Source organism: Solanum verrucosum, unplaced genomic scaffold (assembly GCF_900185275.1).
Source record: "Solanum verrucosum unplaced genomic scaffold, falcon-dt-bn FXZP01000056.1, whole genome shotgun sequence".
NCBI lineage: Eukaryota > Viridiplantae > Streptophyta > Magnoliopsida > Solanales > Solanaceae > Solanum > Solanum verrucosum.
In genome coordinates, this window is record NW_026020072.1 from 432,771 (window position 1) to 451,184 (window position 18,414).

The window sequence follows — 18,414 nt, forward strand, 5'->3', positions numbered from 1 at the left end:
ATGCAAATGGCGTAAGGGTCGGTCCTATTAATGCAAAATTCCTAAAGAGGTACTACCCTTGAAGTAAAATAATTCTCTTTAAGGTATGAGCCTAAACTGCATGTCACTCCTGGCCCGCAAGAGTATAAACTGTGTATGGCACAACAAAAAAAATCACTTACTTCCCCAAAACTACGTTGTGACTTAATCCTCTTCATTGAGGTACTTAGGCGCTTAGAATGTATCCTAAGTTTTGTTGCATGAGTGTAAAAAAACCACATGTTCCCACTCGATCTGTCACATGACAGTCAAAGCGATAAGTATTTTGTTTTATCTTTTGTCTTATCAAACTTTAGACTTGTACGAAGTATTGATTGGTCAATAGATGGGGGCAAACTCTTATAAAATATGAGTTTCTTTAACAACATGCTTGAAGTTTCTTTAAATTCAGCCTAGTATACAAACTGAAGTCTTCAAATTCTTCAAGTCTGCAAGTTGAAGTCTTCAAAATTAAAAAAAGAATCTACAAGTCTAGAAGTTGAGGTCTTTAAATCAATCAAGTTTGCGAGCTAAAGTCTTCAAATTCTTCAAGTCTGCAAGTTGAAGTCTTCAAAATTAAAAAAAAAATCTCCAAGTCTAGAAGTTGAGGTCTTCATATCAAATCAATCAAGTTTGCAAGCCGAAGTCTTCAAATTCTTGAAGTCTGCAAGTTGAGGTCTTCAAATTCTTTACGTCTACAAGTTGAAGTCTTCAATTCTGTAAGTTAAAGTCTCAAATCAATTAAATTTTCAAGTTGAAGTCTTCAAATTCTTCAATTCTACAAGATGAAGTCTCAAATCAATCAAGTTTCAAAGTTGAAGTCTTCAAATCAATCAAGATTGTAAGTTGAAGTCTTCAAATTATTCAAGTCTGAAAGTTGAAATTTTCAAGTCTTGACCATAAAGTTACCTTTCCTTAAGGTGGGGATGCGTATTCATCCTCTTTTCACCTTAAGGATACCATAAAGTTATCTTTCTTAAGGCGGAGATGTGTATCCTTCCTCTTCTAGCCTTAAGAATACCATAAAGTTACCTTTCTTAGGGCGGAGATGTGTATCTATCCACTTTTGCCTTAAGAATACCATAAATTACCTTTCTTAGGGCGGGGATGTGTATCTATCTACTTTCGCCTTAAGAATACCATAAATTACCCTTCTTAGGACAGGGATGTGTATCTATCCGCTTTCGCCTTAAGAATACCATAAATTACCTTTTTTAGGGTGGGGATGTGTATCTATCCGCTTTCGCCTTAAGAATACCATAAATTACCTTTCTTAGGGCGGGGATGTGTATCTATCCGTTTTTGCCTTAAAAATACCATAAATTACCTTTCTTAGGGTGGGTATGTGTACCTCTCCGCTTTCGCCTTAAGAATACCATAAAGTTACCTTTCTTAGGGCAGTGATGTGTATCTATCCGCTTTTTCCTTAACAATACCATAAAAGTTACCTTTCTTAGGGCGGAGATGTGTATCTATCCTCTTTTCGCCTTAAGAATACCATAAATTGCCTTTCTTAGAGCGAGGATGTGTATCTATCCTCTTTCGCCTTAAGAATACCATAAAGTTACCTTTCTTAGGGTGGGTATGCGTATCCATCCTCTTTTCGCCTTAAGAATACCATAAAGTTACCTTTCTTAGGGCGGGGATGCGTATCCATCCTCTTTTCGCCTTAAGAATACCATAAAGTTACCCTTCTTAAGACGGGGATGAGTACTCATCCCTTTGTGTCATAAGACTACCTTCTCCATGGATCATCCTTTGAAGCCTACCTACAAAAAGGGGGGAAGACAACACAAAGAAAACACAAGTAGAGGAGAAATTGTTACATGTCAAGACGTTTGAGACTTGAAAGTCATGCTAAGCTAACTAGGTTAGACTTGAGACAATATTTTCTTGGTGATAACGAAGCCTTTGAAGTATAATTTCAAGCTATCACAACCCTTTTTGATGACGATGTTCTAACATTGAGATATAAAATATTTTGTGAGGCAACAAAAATCTGAAATCAGCTACATGACAGAATTTAAAGTTAACATCAAAAAATCATCTAGAAAGATTCTGAAAGTATTAAATCTTGAATTTCGGATATGTTGTATACCTTTCACAAGAGTTTTAGTAAAGTCACACAACTCTGAAATTTTCAGCATGACAGAATCTAGAGCTAACTTAAAAATATCATCTAAAAAGATTTTGAAGGTATTAAATTCTGAATTTGGGATATGTTAGAGATCAAGAAGTCTAGTTTCTGGAAAATCAAACCGTTCATGATTTCGAATTTTCTACAATGAGATATGAATTTTCTACGACAGACGTGTCAAGCTGTTAAAAAGTGACGAAAATCAGATAAAGGAAGGAAGACTACCTTGAATTAGGCCCCTTTCGTCATAGGCTCGTGGCTCACAATCTGTAATTGAAGAAAAAATTGTGGATACAATGTGTCTATTTATAGATGTCATGTGGTGGGAATAAAATCCTTCTCCTAGTTCAATTACAATTCTTTTTTGGCTAGGACAATAGAAAAGGAAATGAATTTGAAATTGAGTGGGACTACAACTCCTAGTTCAACTACATTTTGATCTTAAATGGCATCATAAAATCCCTCTCCTAGACTAATAGCAATTTCTTTTTGGCTATGCTAAAGTAATTGATGGAAATGCTGTCCTAGTCAAATTGGTTTTCCTATTGCTTTTTAACAAGCATTTATTTGCCTCCTATCATGATTCTAATTGGCCAAATATATGTTTGAAAGTGGTAGACTCACGTGCCCACTCCAATTACATGTATTGGAGTCGGACAATAAATTAAACATTGCATGAGCATGGTAAATAAATTAGTATTTAATTAATACTTCAAGTCTAGTCTTCGGAAGATAAAACATCTCGACAAGACTTGAAGCAGGGGGCATTTGTAATCATTTAAAATTTATTAAATATAAATTTATAAAATGATTCGAATTATATTAAATTCAGAAATATATTAGTCCAAATAAATATTATGGATTAATATAATTGAGTTAATTATTTGAGTTTAATAAATATGGATTTAATTAAAGTCCAAATTAATTGATTTGGGCTACAATAAGCCCGGTTTGCTAAGCCCAATTTCATCTCATCCTAGAGTCCCATTTTTTAGTGTCACGTGGCAAATGACGTGGCATGCCAAGTCAAACCAGAAGCCAATAGGATCATGACATGTGTCAAAGATGACAAGTCCGCTCCATAAAGCTCATATGTCATGTCACTTAAATCTGATTGGCCGAAGGGAATCCTATTCCTATCACAACTCATCTATTCTAAAACTATAAATAGGGGTCCTCATAATTCAAAAAAAAAAGAACCAAGAATTTTAACAAGAAGCTAGAGAAAGCTTGTGGATCAAAAGCCACAGATTTCTATACAAGTTCAAGGGTTCAAGAATTCAAGCATTCAAGTTTCAAGAACGATCAAGATCAAGACCGCCGGATTCAAGACCAAGCTCGAAGCCCTTGGATTCAACTAAAAGTCAAGATCAAGATAAAGTTCAACATCAAGTCCAAGTCCAAGTTCAAGATAACGATCAAGATCAAGATAAATCCCAAGTTCAAAATTAAGCTCAAGAGCCCATGAATTTATATTCGAAAAGATGAATTCAGAGGAATCATAGAGATTGTAACACTCACATTTTGAAATAATAAAACGATTGTTGCATAATTTTCCGTTCTTGATTATTGTTTTCTCGACGCAAATTTTATTGTCTACAAAAAGATTACATTAAAAAATAGCTATAATTACAATTATTGTTTTTTTTTTCATAAAATGAATTGTCTCAACAAATTGTAATAGTCTGTGCTTGTCTATTGTTGACTTTGCACACTTCTTAAAAAACTATAAATAGAAAGGTAACTTTACCATATTACCCTATGAACAATGTCTTAAAAAATGTAATAAGAAAATGAGTATAATTAGTAATAAGGGTAAATTAAGAACTAAGTGTATAATTTATCCATTAATTTTATAAAGTAGATAAGTATTGTTGGACATTTTAAAATAATATATTGTACAATTATTATTGGACGGAGGAAGTATATTTTTGAGAAATGCTATAATGATATGACATCAAAAGTGAAGAGTGCGCGCGACTTAGGTAATTTAAACTTTCACCCCAAACTTCTTTCGAAATCTGATTTTTCAAAAATATCAGAAATTTATGGCTCACCAACTCTGTGTTTTTTTTTTCCTCTTAAATTTGATCCGATAAAGTAAGGATACTTTTGCCGTACTAATAGCAATGTTCAAGTCCGATAGTCTCCTTTAAGTTCCCACCAATAACCCGGTTGACTGTAAAAGACTTTGTATCCATCAAGCAATCTGATAGCAAAGACAACAATGGCGTCTCCAAGCTCAAATCCCCAGATCCACTTATCAATGGTTAATGTAGCAAACTTTGTATCCATCAAGCTATGTGGTGAATCCAACTACATTCCATGGAAAACCCAGATTATTTGTCTCCTTCAAAGTCATGATTTATTTGGATTCGTTGATGGAACAATCCAATTTTCTCTACAGACCATTGCTCCTGGCGATGACGATGACGATGAGCCCAAAGAAGAGGAAAAAGGGGAAGAGATGGGAAATGAGGAAGATAAATTGCAAAGGAAAAGGAATGATGGGTTTGTTAAAGGATGGATCTTCGGTTCTCTTAGTGATCAACTTCTTCAGGATAAAGCGGTTCATAAATTAGATTCGGCTAGAGAGGTTTGGTTGGTTTTAGAGAAACTTTACAGCCCTAAATCTCAAGGTACGAAATCCCCATTCTGCTACTACTATAAAATTTTGTACTATTGAAACCTCCCCTAATCTAACCTAGTATATTTGTTTTCTAGAAATATAAATTCATAAAAGTTATCTCTTTGTTTTAAAAAGACCTAATTTCTTTTGGAAAAATCTTTTGGTCAGAAAATTTGGCCAGAATTTGATCAAAATGATATTTTATCTATGTTATTTTATTTTTTTGAACATTTTCATCCTTTTAACTTTAATTCTTTTTAACTAAAAAAGGAAAAAGATTAATTTATTTTAAAATAAAAAAAATATTATGAACTTTTTAATTTTCTAGTCAAATTCTAGTCTAATTTTCTGGTCATTTAGCATTGCTCATTTCTTTTTTAGTCTCTTTCAAAAAAAAGTTATCCCCTATTTTTGTGCAATACCTTTAACTTTAATTTTTCACATGACATGTTTAAGACTATAAAATTAGAGGTCATTTTGATACATTTGACATAACTTTAGTTTATTATCATAAGATTGAATTCTTTTTTCTTTTTTTAAACTTTGTTCCAAATCAAACTAGATCACTTTTTTTGAAACGGAAGAAGTATTACCTAAAATAATTTGGAAGCCTCGAAGAAGGAGAAATTCTTCTTTGAAATTTGATTAAACAAACTCTAAATGATCAGATTTTTAAAAAGTATAATGGGAGTAAAAACATAATGGAAGCATTGATTTCATACTTGCTTTTTTCTAAAATTCACCATATTAAGTTGTTATTATTATTACTCTCTCCGTTTTAAAATAATTGAATTATTAAGACATTTTTTATATAAAGACATAAAATCACCACTGAAATTGTTTCGAATATTCAAAAAAACACCTTAACTTAGTGGACGTCCTATTATCCATAAAAAATATTAAATATTTTTGTAAATAGTCCATTCTGGCCCATTTTCCCCCAACAAAAAATATTAAATATCTTTGTAAATAGTCCATTCTGGCCCATTTTCCCCCAACGTTTGTGAACACGTAAATATCAGCGCGTGAACATGTCAATTTACTTCCCAAAACCAATTTTAAAAATGTCATATTTCAGTTAATTTCTCTATTAATTAATTAATCTTTAAATACATCATCTTCCCCAAATTTTCAACAGAGTTTATTCTTCAGATCTGCGATCAAACACACTGTAAATTGCGATTTCATCCAAAAAAGACGAACACGATAGTTTCACAATACAAGGTATCATTGTACAAGAGAGAACACAAATTTTGGTAATTAACGACACAAATCAAAATTAGAATCTTTGTACTAAATTTCGACAACAATGTCTATCATTAATTAAGACACTAGCTTCCCCAAATTTTCAATAGAATTTAATTTTTGAGTTTACTATCAAACTTACTGTAAATTACAATTTCATATGAAAAAGACGAACACAAAATGACGGTACAGCGATCTTGACCTATCTTTATTTTTCTAGTGGTGGATGGGTAAATCAGCTTCCATTGTCGCCGAAGCTCAAAAACATATATCCCTAAACATGTGTTTCCCCAACAAATCACAAATACATGAAGAAAATAATATGGTTTTTATCAAATACTAGATAAATATGAAATCCTAACCTCCTATTAATCTTCAATCCCTTGTTGATTTAGTTAAAATGTCGAGCAAATTTTAATGAAAAAGAAGAGAGAATGTGAAAAATGAAAAAGAAAAGAGATGGAAGTGCTTTTGTTAAGATTCGGGTTGGGTTATCCTCACTTTTATTTATTTTTTAATTTAATTAAAATGGGTCAAGGGGATGGCCATCACGTGCTCTTCATAGATGAGAAAATGGGTCAGAATGGTCTATTTTCAAAGATATTTAATAATTTTATGGGGTAATAGGACGCCCGCTAAGTTAAGGTGTCTTTTTGAAGATTCGGGACAACTTTAGTGGTGATTTTATGTCTTTTCTCTTCAAATTAACTTAATTGTTCAACCTTCAAGACTATTTTCAAAATATTCTTCCATTTTACCCTTCATTTGAATTTTCTATGTGATGAGTTCAAGAAACTTTAATTGTTTTGAATTACTTTAAAATTAATTTGACAATAATTAATAAGGGAAAAAATAAAAAATAATGTATAATTTATGTCATAATCTTTTTTTTTTAAAGGATGTGAAACATCCCAACAATTCAATTATTTTGAAATGAAAGGAGCATAATACTCCGCTCTGTCCATCTTTACTTTCTACTATCCTAAAAATAATGTTCAACAATACTTGTCCAGTTTGGAAAACCAAGAGATAATTTATCCTTTCTTTTTAATCTATTTTACCTTGATATTAAGTATTATTCAATATCTAGTACATTTTCCAAAAGCTTTAAAATTTGATATATTCAAAGGGTAATATTAATATTACCTCTATTATTTATTGTTTCTTTAAGGTGTGTATCAAATCAATAGTGAACAACTATTGGTGGACATAAAGAGTATTAGATAAGTTGGTTGTCTAGAAAAATAATAATTCCTTTGTTCTTATTTATATGTCATCATTTTAGATTTTACATCGCTTAAGAAACTATGTAAGTTTATCATTGTGCCCTTATTTAGTGTCTTCTTGAAGTCAAGTATTCAATAAATGAACATAAATTAATTTATTTTGATTAATTAAATTGACTGTTGAACATAAATTAATCATTTAGTTTTTCTATATTTATCAAATTCATACTTTCAAAACTAATAACTTTCGATGGTAAAATAGGAAGAGTATTGATATCTATGTATTGATTTGTGAAATGACAAATATTAAGAAATATATATTTTTAATAAGAACAACATAAATAGAAACGGAGAGAGTAATTTGACATGTTTCGTTAGTTAGATACTTTAGACTGAAAACAAGTAATTATTTCAAGACAAGGATAAATTATTTTGTGATATTATTTTAACCAACTATAAAATAACATTATTTTAAAATATATTTTAAAATTAATTATCATTTATTCCCCGTACTAAGGAGATCTTAAAGTTTTTTGTTTTAATAGAAATGTGTCTTGTAAATTATCATTGGTATCTCGAATTTTTTGTCAAAACTTACAAGTTTTATGACCAAACAATTTTTGTTGAAAATTACTTGCAATATGTATGAACAAACGGGTCCTATATAGAAAGCCACTGTTGTGTGTGCAATCTTATAACTATATGATTCTTAGCCATTTCCGGATACAATTTGGTGAGCTTTAATTAGGGGGCAGGGGGTTGAAGGAGAAGAAAGAGGAGTGATCCATGCCACATCAGTGGTTTGTGTCTAATCGGTACACCATGAGCTAATATTAGGTGGTCGATAACTATAAACTTTAGTTCAGATATCTAAATGAAAAATTCGGACAAATTTAGGGGGTTATGTATGTATACAACAAGAATGTTATAAAATGTTTATTGACTATCTTAATTGGGAAAAACTTGCTATTAAGGATTTAAGTAGTAATGTAGTATATAGTGGTTGTATAAAGATAACATAGTTTAGCTTATTATACCTGATTAGTTATTGTTTTTATCAGAGTCTAATATCTTAGATACCTACATGTAATTACCTTATATGTCATACTTTTTTACTCCATGTTGGCATAGAACTTAAATTCATACTTAGTAAAATGGTAGCTAGCTCTTGGTTTGTCATTGTACAGATGGTAGCAGTATCAAGCGTGCTGAAAGCACTGAATCAAAGAGAGATTATAGTTGGTACTTGCCACTATATAGAGCTTCACTAAGTGGAGATTGGAAGAAAGCAGAAGAATTCTTGAAACGAGATGAAGAAGCAAGTAGAGCTCAAATCAACTCTCTTTTACAGACAGCACTCCATGTAGCAGTTGGAGTGAAGGGTGAAAAAGGCAAGCATTTCGTGAAGAAGTTGGTGGCGACTATAAAAAACAAAGAAGATTTAACCATAAGGGATTGCCTTGGTGAAACTGCTCTTCATTATGCTGCTAGATTTGGCAACTTAGACGCAGCTAAAATCCTTGCAACAAGTTATCCTCGTTTACTAGATATTGATTGTTTCGATGGTCTATATCCAATCCATTATGCAGCTGAATATGGATACTTTTCTGTGGATGTGTTTGCTTACTTCTTGAGTGTCACTAAAGACTCTGCTCCTTATACTGGCCTTAAAGGTGTTAGGCTTCTCTACAGATTAATCCACTCAGACTTGTATGGTAAGCATTCACCATCCCTTATGTTTTCTTAGTTACTTTCTCTCTTACTGTTATCATAATGTATGTATTTGGTTGACGCCGGAAAGAGGGAAAGGGATTTAGGGGATTTCTGGTTGAAATGGCAAAGAAGTTCCTAATTTTGATTAGTTGTCCAGAAATAGTAACGAATTTCGGGGAAATTAAAAATTGGGAGGCTGCTAAGTTATTACCTTCATGTAGTAGATTGATGTATTAGTTAATTGAATGAAGAATTAGCAAGAAAGTTGTTAGAAACTAATTCAGCTTGTTAGTTGAGTTTGAGAGGTAATTCTTGTAGGAAATATAGAAGGAGAATACTTTTTTTTAGAGAATGCTCAAGTTTTATATAGGCTACTTAAAGCCACTTGAGATGATTAGAAACATCAATTACATCTCCATTTATACTAGTAAAATGTAAAACCAAAGGTCTTGCACAAATAACTAGATACATGTATCACAATTAATTAGATACATGTATTACAAACTCCTAAAAGACTTCTTGAAAAACTAAGAGCTAAATATTGGAAGACTAAACATCAAGGTGTGAATGCATTAATTCCAACACTCCCCCTTAATGCATTTGCTTTACAACTCCAATGCGTTCTTGAAAATAACAAAAAAATTCTCTAGGAAGTGCTTTGGTGAAGATGTCAATAAGTTGTTCTTCTGTGTGACAATAATTGCAATTGAATTTCACCTTTCTCTTGTGCTTTTGAATATCTCCTTCTTGATTGAGTTTGGTTTTGTAAATCCACTTTAGACTTACAACTTCTCTTTCTTTGGGTATACTCAGACACTTCCAAGTATTATTTTTCTCAATCATCCGATTGTTTTTTCTTCCATGGCTTTCTTCCAAACATCATGCTTTATTGCCTCCTCATAATTTTCTGGCTCTCAACACCGGCAAAGTTACATCTCTAATAAATGTCGCTCAACATTTTTGTTTCTCTTGGAGGTGGTTCTTCGTCATCTGAATTTGAGATTTCTCCTCCTTGAGGGACATCTTCCTCTTCCTCATCCTCTTCTTGATTTGACACATCTAAAGATATGATAGAAGTATTTTCTATCTTTTTATCCTTCCAATTTCATGCTATTTTTTCATCAAAAATGTCATCTCTACTAACAATAAGTTTGTTAGTTTTGACATCGAGAAGCCTATAGCCTTTTGTCACATCACTATAACCAAGAAATATTTATTTTTGATTTTTTTTCCATCCAATTTTTGTCTTTTCTCAGCAGGTATATGAGCATAACAAATACACCCGAAAAATTTAAAACGACTTACAGAAGGTTTCATTTCACTCCAAGCTTCAACTGGTGTCTTGTCCTTCAATGCCTTTGTCGAGCACCTGTTGAGGATGTACACCGTTGTATGTACTGCTTCTGCCCAAAAATATTTTGGCTGCCCTTTCTCATTCATCATAGTTCTGGCCATTTCAACAATTGTTCTATTTCTTCTTTCAAATACACCATTTTGTTGAGGAGTGTACCCTGTTGTATGTTGCTTCTAAATGCCTTTATTTTTGCAGTATTCTTCAAATTCTCGGCTTGTGTATTCACCTCCTCTATCATTGCGAATGGTTTTGATGCTGCAACCTTTTTGCTTCTCAACAAGGGCTTTAAATTTCTTGAATGTAGCAAGTGCTTCTGACTTTTCTTTCAAGAAATAAACCCAAGTCATTCTTGAAAAATCATCAATAAAGATTAGAAAGTACCTTTGATTTTCAAGAGATGGAGTCTTCATTGGTCTGCAAATGTCGGCATGGATTAGTTTCAAAAGTACACTTGCTCTCCAAGACATCCCTTTTGGAAAAGACTTTCTATGTTGTTTTTCCATTATACAACTTTCACATGGATTCACCTTAGTATGTATCTCAGGAAGGCCTTGCACCATGTCTTTTTGCTTGAGAAGCTTCAAACCATGAAAATTCAAGTGACAAAATCTTTTGTGCCAAAGCCATGAATCATCTACCACTTCATTTTTTAATGCATTGTAATGAAATTGTCAAGGAAAATTTCTTTTTATCATTTTTACTTCAATTCCTCGCCTTCTACTTGGATTTGATGTACTTGAGCTGAGGGTCTTTCGGAAACAGCCTCTCTACCTCTACGAGGTAGTGGTCAGGTCTGCGTACACTCTACCCTCCCCAGACCCCACCTAGTGGGATTTCATTGGGTATGTTGTTGTTGTATCATCTTTACTTCAACAATGACTTGATTTGGCCCAATTTGATCATAAATTCTGCAATAATTACACAGGAGAATAACCATTTTCCATGAGTTGACCAACACTAAGCAAATTTTCTTCCAAGTCAGGAACATAAAGAACATCATGAATTTGCTTACCGCTCCCTTTTATGTTGATCGAAATGGTACCTTTACCTTTTGTAGTAACTAAGGCTCCATTCCCCATTCCCACTTAAGTAGTGATGATATTATTAATTGAGAGGAAAGCATTTTCATCTCCAGTCATGTGATTGCTACAACTACTATCAACATATCATTCATTGCTTTTTGTTAAGTATCAGATTTAGAAGCAAAGAAAAGGTTTTCTTCCCTTTCTTCCTCCTGTTTTTCACAAAAAATTGCTTGCTCCCGTTTCTTGTGCCAGCAATCCTTCTCAATGTGGCCAAACTTTTTACAAAAGTTACATTGGGGCTTGCTTTTGTGTGAACATTTTTCTGCATTGTGATTAGTCTTTTTGCAAACTTTACAAAAATGACTAGAGCTTTTCTCACCTTTTTCTTCAACCTTCTTAGAAGAACCTTCTTTTTTGGATTGTAAATTTTTTTTGTTGATTTTTTGAGAAAATTTGAAAATTCTCATTGGTTCTGGACTGAATAGTCATCTCTTTGAGTTGATCTTCACAAATAAATCTTCGCTTTTCGTGTACACGAAATGATCCAACTAGCTTTTTGATGGAAAACTTAGAAAGATGTTTCGTCTCCTCAGTGATAGCAACAATGTACTCATACTTTTCTGTGACACTAATTAAAATCTTTTCCACAACTTGTTGTCAGAAATTGTATCACCATGATTTCTCATTTCATTGACAATATTCACGACTCTTGTGCAATATTCATCCATTTTTTCAGATTCTATCATCTTCAAATTTTGGAACTCTCATCTAAGAGTTTGAAGATTTATAGTTAGTACCTTTTCGTCACCATACGCCTCAGTTTTCAGAGACTCCCAAGCTTGTTTTGCAGTCTCACAAGTAGCAATTTTCGCAAAATATGCTCTTGAGACTCCCATTTGGATTTTGCTCAAGACTTTTGCATCTTGACGATACTTAGTCTCAAGATTTTTCATCTCTGTTGCTGTAAGTTCACCGTCGTTTTCTGATTCTTCAAAGTCATTTGCAACAATAGTCCACAAACCTTCAGCTTTCAAATGTGTTCTCATTCTTATCTTCTAGTACTCAAATCAATTCCATAAAAAAATGGAGTAAGAACAACTGGAGAATCAGTACCTTCATTTGTTTTGGATGCCATATGTTTTTTTTCACCTAACCTCAGATTAAGAACAAAAACCTGCTCTGATACCAATTTATAGGAAATACAGAAGGAGAATACTTTTTTTCGAGAATGCTCAAGTTTTATATAGGCTATTTAAGGCCACTTGAGATGATTAGAAATATCAATTACATCTCTATTTATACTAGTAAAATGTAAAACCAAAGGCCTTGCACAAATAACTAGATACATGTATCACAAACTCCTAAAAGACTTCTTGAAAAACTAAAAGCTAATATTGGAAGACTAGACATCAAGGTGTGAATGCATTAATTCCAACAATTCTTTGCGGATACATGTATTCAATAATAATAGGCCTTAGCAGACAACATAAGGACATTGACGGATAGATTATACAATTATGAAATTCAATAGCAATTAGACTCAATTTCTTCTTCTTACATTCATGGCTGGAATTCTTGAACTATTCCGCTAGTTCTTGACTTAGGCCCTGTTGGGATTGACTTATTTTAAGTTATTTTAAGCCAAGACAGTTTTTAAGCACTTTTTAAATATTGTAGGTAAATTTAACAAGTGTTTATAAGCACTTACTTTTAAGTTAAAAATACAAAAAAAAAGTCAAGCAATAAGCCCATCCAAACATACTCTCAGTCTTCCAATTACTCGAACTCAATCCTTAGAGTTCCTGTTTTTGGTATCACAGGACGTCTTTTAATTTTCTTGTGTTGACCATGTACAAAGTTTTACATTCTCAATATAATATGGCCTATCACAACAGGGGTATTTATGCTTTTTTTTTATCAAGTTATTTACATAATCAATATGAACACTTAATTAGATGTAATTGAGTTTTGCATGATGGGTCTGTTGAGAAAAGAAATAGCAAAACTTTAAGAACAAATACTGAAAGTAAAAGTTCTCGATATGTGCTGAAATTTCAGCTTTTCTGTATATTAAAATCAAAAGAAAAATACTGTCTTTTAAATAAGCATACAAAATAAAAACACCACTAAGTCAGTAAGTTGGCCACTACTCCACTAACTAAGCAACAATTATCCAATATCAGAAAACTAGAAAATACTGCGACTGCTAACAGCCCAAGAAAATAAGAAATTACTAACAGATTAAATTTGACCAGGTCATACTTTGAATCAGTCTTCAACAGGGTTAATATCTTGTCATCCCTATTTCTTTTTTCAGCTTCATGTCACTATTGTTGTCTGATTTCAATTTTCAGCAAAAGTAGGTCGGCCAACAATTGTTTATGTTGCTAGGTTCTGTACAACATTATTGTTCTACTTATTCATTTATACATCACTTGTTGAGAATATCATTAAATAATAAAAATGTGTTTTCTCTAACAGTTTAAGGTTTTAGATGAGATGGTGACACACTTCAACATGGTATCAGAACAGGCAGAGATCCTGAGATCTAATCTCACTATCACCCAAAATTAAAAAAGAATTTACACATGCTTAGCCCATAAAAAAGAATCAGGCCGCACGTGAAGGTGCGTGTTGAGAATATCATTAAATAATAATAGTGTGCTCGCTCTAAGCGTGTTGAGAATATCATTAAATAATAAAAGTGTGCTATCTCTAAGCGTGTTGAGGATATCATTAAATAATATTCTCATTAAATAATAAAAGTGTGTTATCTCTAACAGCTTAATCTTTTAGATGAGATAGTCACACATTTCAACATTTCTCTACTAATTGCTAATCCATATATGTACATCTTATTTTAGTTTATTGATATACTAAGAAATTGTTGTGCAGACTATAATTAGCAAGTTTGGTTAATAGATTTTGCCAGAGAGTTGGTCGAAGAGTATCCTGATTTGGCAAAATATGATTCAGACGGAAAATCTGCTTTGAAGGAGCTTGCCATGAAGGAATTTACTTTCCTCAGCGGAAGTCATCTAAACTTTTGGCAACAATTACTCTACTATTGTGAGTGTAACCTCCTCCTTCTCTGTTTACCTAATTCAAGTTGTCTTTCACAGGAAAAAAAACAAAATAAAAAAGAAAAGAACTGATTAATCACCTTTCCCCGCTATTAAGGTGTTCCTGTCAAGTCAACTTCACGGAGTCGCCAAAGAAGACCAAACACCAATGATCTGGAGAATGACTCACAAATGGTTAAGACAAAGTATGTAAGAATTTACTTCAGGACTGGTGAGTTTTTATCATCTTCCTTTTGTTTTTTTAATATTCAAGGTATAGCAATTTCCTTTACAACAAATGTCCTCAAGAATTTAAGGAAAACTAAAGAGCAAATGAACTTATCAAAAACTAAGAATCTCATTAGCGTTCATGTACTTTTTATCTCAGTGATCAAGAAGTTGCATACCCTTATTTTTGGTGTTCTTGAAATTGTAGGTAAGATCTCCCACTGTCCTTATTCATTGATCAGTTTCTCAAATTATCTTCTCTATGTTTCAACTATGTTACTCGGATTCTACAAAAAATGTCAACGAGTGCGTGTTAGATCCTTTAAAAGTAGTGTATTTTTGGAGGATCTGCAGCAGTATTTTCGAGAGTCCGAGCAACATAGTATTTCAATACTGTGTACTTAAAGATTCTCTAACGCTAGGGGTTCCCTAATATACTCTTGTGGTTATGTCTCTTATGGGTACATATCATTTAAACCTCCTAAGTTTGCTTTAAAGATCAACTTCCTCCAACTTTAAAAAATAGACATTCTTTCCCTCATTTTTGGGTTATTAATCAACATGATTAGTTTTACTCACAGGAATCTTTCAAGTTCTTACTTACCTATTCAAATTAATCAAAACATGATTCAGGAGAAACACTATTTAGGTCCTCATCTCACTTTCATGGTGCATCCTTTCGAGAAAATTTTGGTGCACCAGATGCACCAAAATTTTGACAAGCACTATTTAGGTTTGCTAACTCGTTTGAACCCCTCAATTCATCACCCAAAAGATCCCTACAAGTCACAGATAGTTAAATCAACATATATACAAACTCAAAACATGATTCAGGATACAGTTACTCAATATGAGGGGTCGGGTTGTTACACCAAAATACTGTTCCTCCACTCTGTTGGCATCTTTCCACTCAGAAGTATAACATTGAATAACTTGTCAAGTCATTCTACATATTTCTACTCCAACTTGCTAAGGCACTTCATACCTCTTTATGAACATATTATGAGTGTAGCTAAAGTTCTTGTCTAATATTTAAGTATGAAGATCTGAAAAAAATATCATAGTATGAGTTAAAGAAGTGATCAAAATGCTCTCTTAACACTTTTGATCTCACTATATCCTGATAAGATTCCCTGGGACTATGTTGCATGGACTATTCAAAAATGTCAATGGGTATGTGTCAGATCCTCTAAAAATAGTATATTTTGTAAGAATCCGACACTGGTGTGGCAAATTTTTGGAGAGTCCGAGCAACTTAGCTCTGGGATGTCCTTAATGCATTTGACCCTGTTTAAACCTTCACCTCTCATTTCCTCCATTATACATTTATTTTTCTCCTTTTCGTGTCATTGACTTCTGGTTCAAGCCATATAAATCTTTCCCTCTAACTTTGCTGATTACCTTCTTGGATTTATCTATGCAATCTTGAAATAAATCTGCAAATTTATTTATGCCTAAGGATTTCAGATATATTTTCTAGATCAATTATGAGTTGTTTTGTGCCTACACTAATTTCTTTGTACTTTGTGTCTCGAAAAAATTGCTCTTTGTGTGTTGTTGCATTGCAGTGCCTCCTTTGAAGCACATCCGGAAGAAAAAGTTGATTCATCACAATGCAGTTAAGTATGCAGAATGCTTATGTGAGAAAATAGAAACTCTGAATGACAAAGAAGTTGACTCCATTGTCAGCCGTCCTCTGCTTGATGCAGCATGTTATGACACCTATGAGCTTGTTGAAATTATTTTCAGAAAATTTCCTTCTTTAGCTTATTGTTATGATCAAGATTCGAAGAATATATTGCACATTGCAATTGAGCATCGCTGCGAAAATGTGTTTAATTTGATCTGTCAGATGAGCCAGCTTCAGCACCAGTTGATGGTTTCCGTAGACTCCTCTGGCAACACCGTATTGCATTTGGCTGGAAAGATGGCACGAAATAAGTTAAACCTTGTCTCTGGACCAGCTCTTCAGATGCAACGAGAACTACAATGGTTTAAGGTGATTTAACTTTTGTACCATACACCCTAATCGAATTTATCTCATTATGTGATTAAGAATTAGTACTCCCTCCATCCTAAATTAGTTGTCATGTTTTCCTTTTCGAAAGCCAAATTGCCTCATGTTTAAAGATAAATTGGATTAGATCAAGTTGATATTTTACATTTAAAGTTTTGATAACCAAAACCTATACGACAAGCACTACAAGTTACAACTTTTCTCACGTTAATTTGATGAAAATATATATTTTAAAAAATGCTAGTCAAAATTCATATAGTTTGACTCTCAAAAAGTGACACATGACAACTAATATGAGACAGAGGTAAAGTTTGTCTTTCGCATTGACACTAACTACGCATTTTAATTACTGCATTATCGCCTATTACTTCCAAATCTAACTCAATTACTAGTATCACGGTCCAAGGTATACACCTTTAGTAAGATTTACTGTTTTTCCTTTTTATTTCCTAGTTAGATATGTGCTGCTGAACAGTTTCCTTTTAGTACAGCATCTCATGACCTCTTTAAGTCTAATATTTTAGATATGTACCACACCAGCCTAGACACAAGTTAGTCTGTAGAACTATCATATATTTGATATAGTAAATCTACAGTGGTAAGTTATTAGATATTATTTTTGGCACATAACGATTTTCCACTCATTTAACCAGCCTAGCTAGTTTAATATGAGGCATGAATCGAACCATTTTGGCTGATTGTTTTTTATTAATCGACTAACATCGTGTATATATATAAAAATAAATTAGGAAGTAAAGAAGATTGTACCACCTTTGTACTGGGAATCCTTAAACGGTGAGAAGAATGCTCCGTATGTGGTATTTACTGATGAACATGAGAAGTTGAAGGTAGATGGAGAAAAATGGATGAAAGATACATCAAGCTCATGCACAATCGCAGCAGCACTGATTGCTACCATCGCATTTGCTGCCGCAATCACAGTACCAGGTGGCAACGAACAACAAAGTGGACTCCCCATTTTCTCTGGAAACATTGCTTTCATCATTTTTGCAATCTCGAATGCAGCTTCATTGTTTACTTCAAGCACCTCTCTATTAGTGTTCTTGTCAGTTTTGACGTCTCGTTATGCAGAAGAAGATTTCCTGCATACTTTGCCAAGTAGTCTTATCCTGGGACTGCTAACTCTGTTTCTTTCCATAACATCCATGATGATAAGCTTTAGTGCAACGGTGTATCTCGTGTTTGGGCAGAAGAAAGCATGGGTTCTTGTACCAGTCGCAACAATGGCTTGCCTACCGATTACTTCATTTGTGCTTCTACAATTTCCCCTCCTTGTTGCTCTCATTTCCTCAACATATGGGGCTGGCATTTTTGGAAAGAAGAGTAACCTCTTGTTTTAGTGACGAATTTTGTTATTGTTATTATTATTTATATTTATATTACTTTAAAAACACGAAAGTCCTTAGAATTTCAACATTTAACTTTGTGTCCTTTGCTGAAAGACAATAACATATACAATTTTCATTTACTATTTTCCTTAAATTATTAATTAATTATCCTTATAAAATTTAAGATAAAGGAAATCCAAAAATATATGGTAAAAGGTACAAAGAGAATTAATAATTAAGGATTCTTAAAATATATGGTACGAGAAAAATATATTTTAAAAATTAAAGAATCCTAAAATATATGATAAAGAGAAAAATATGTGGTAAGACTTCTAACGTTTCTCTCATCAACATAACTATAAGACATGTCAATGCCTCTAATTTAGTATTACAAGTGTGATTATTTATATT

The 18,414-nt window shown here is 32.9% G+C and overlaps 2 protein-coding genes across 3 annotated transcripts in view; one reads left to right on the plus strand and one right to left on the minus strand.

The window, feature by feature from the left end:
* LOC125823898 (uncharacterized) overlaps nt 1-18,414 on the minus strand; it is an 897,951-nt gene that overhangs the window by 335,459 nt on the left and 544,078 nt on the right. The window lies entirely within an intron of this gene.
* LOC125823890 (uncharacterized) lies at nt 4,383-18,143 on the plus strand. Its single transcript, XM_049503253.1, has 7 exons — nt 4,383-4,794; nt 8,443-8,970; nt 14,270-14,416; nt 14,528-14,641; nt 14,798-14,845; nt 16,206-16,636; nt 17,404-18,143. The coding sequence occupies exons 1-7, from the start codon at nt 4,383-4,385 to the stop codon at nt 18,013-18,015; spliced, it is 2,292 nt and encodes a 763-aa protein (XP_049359210.1). The 3' UTR covers nt 18,016-18,143.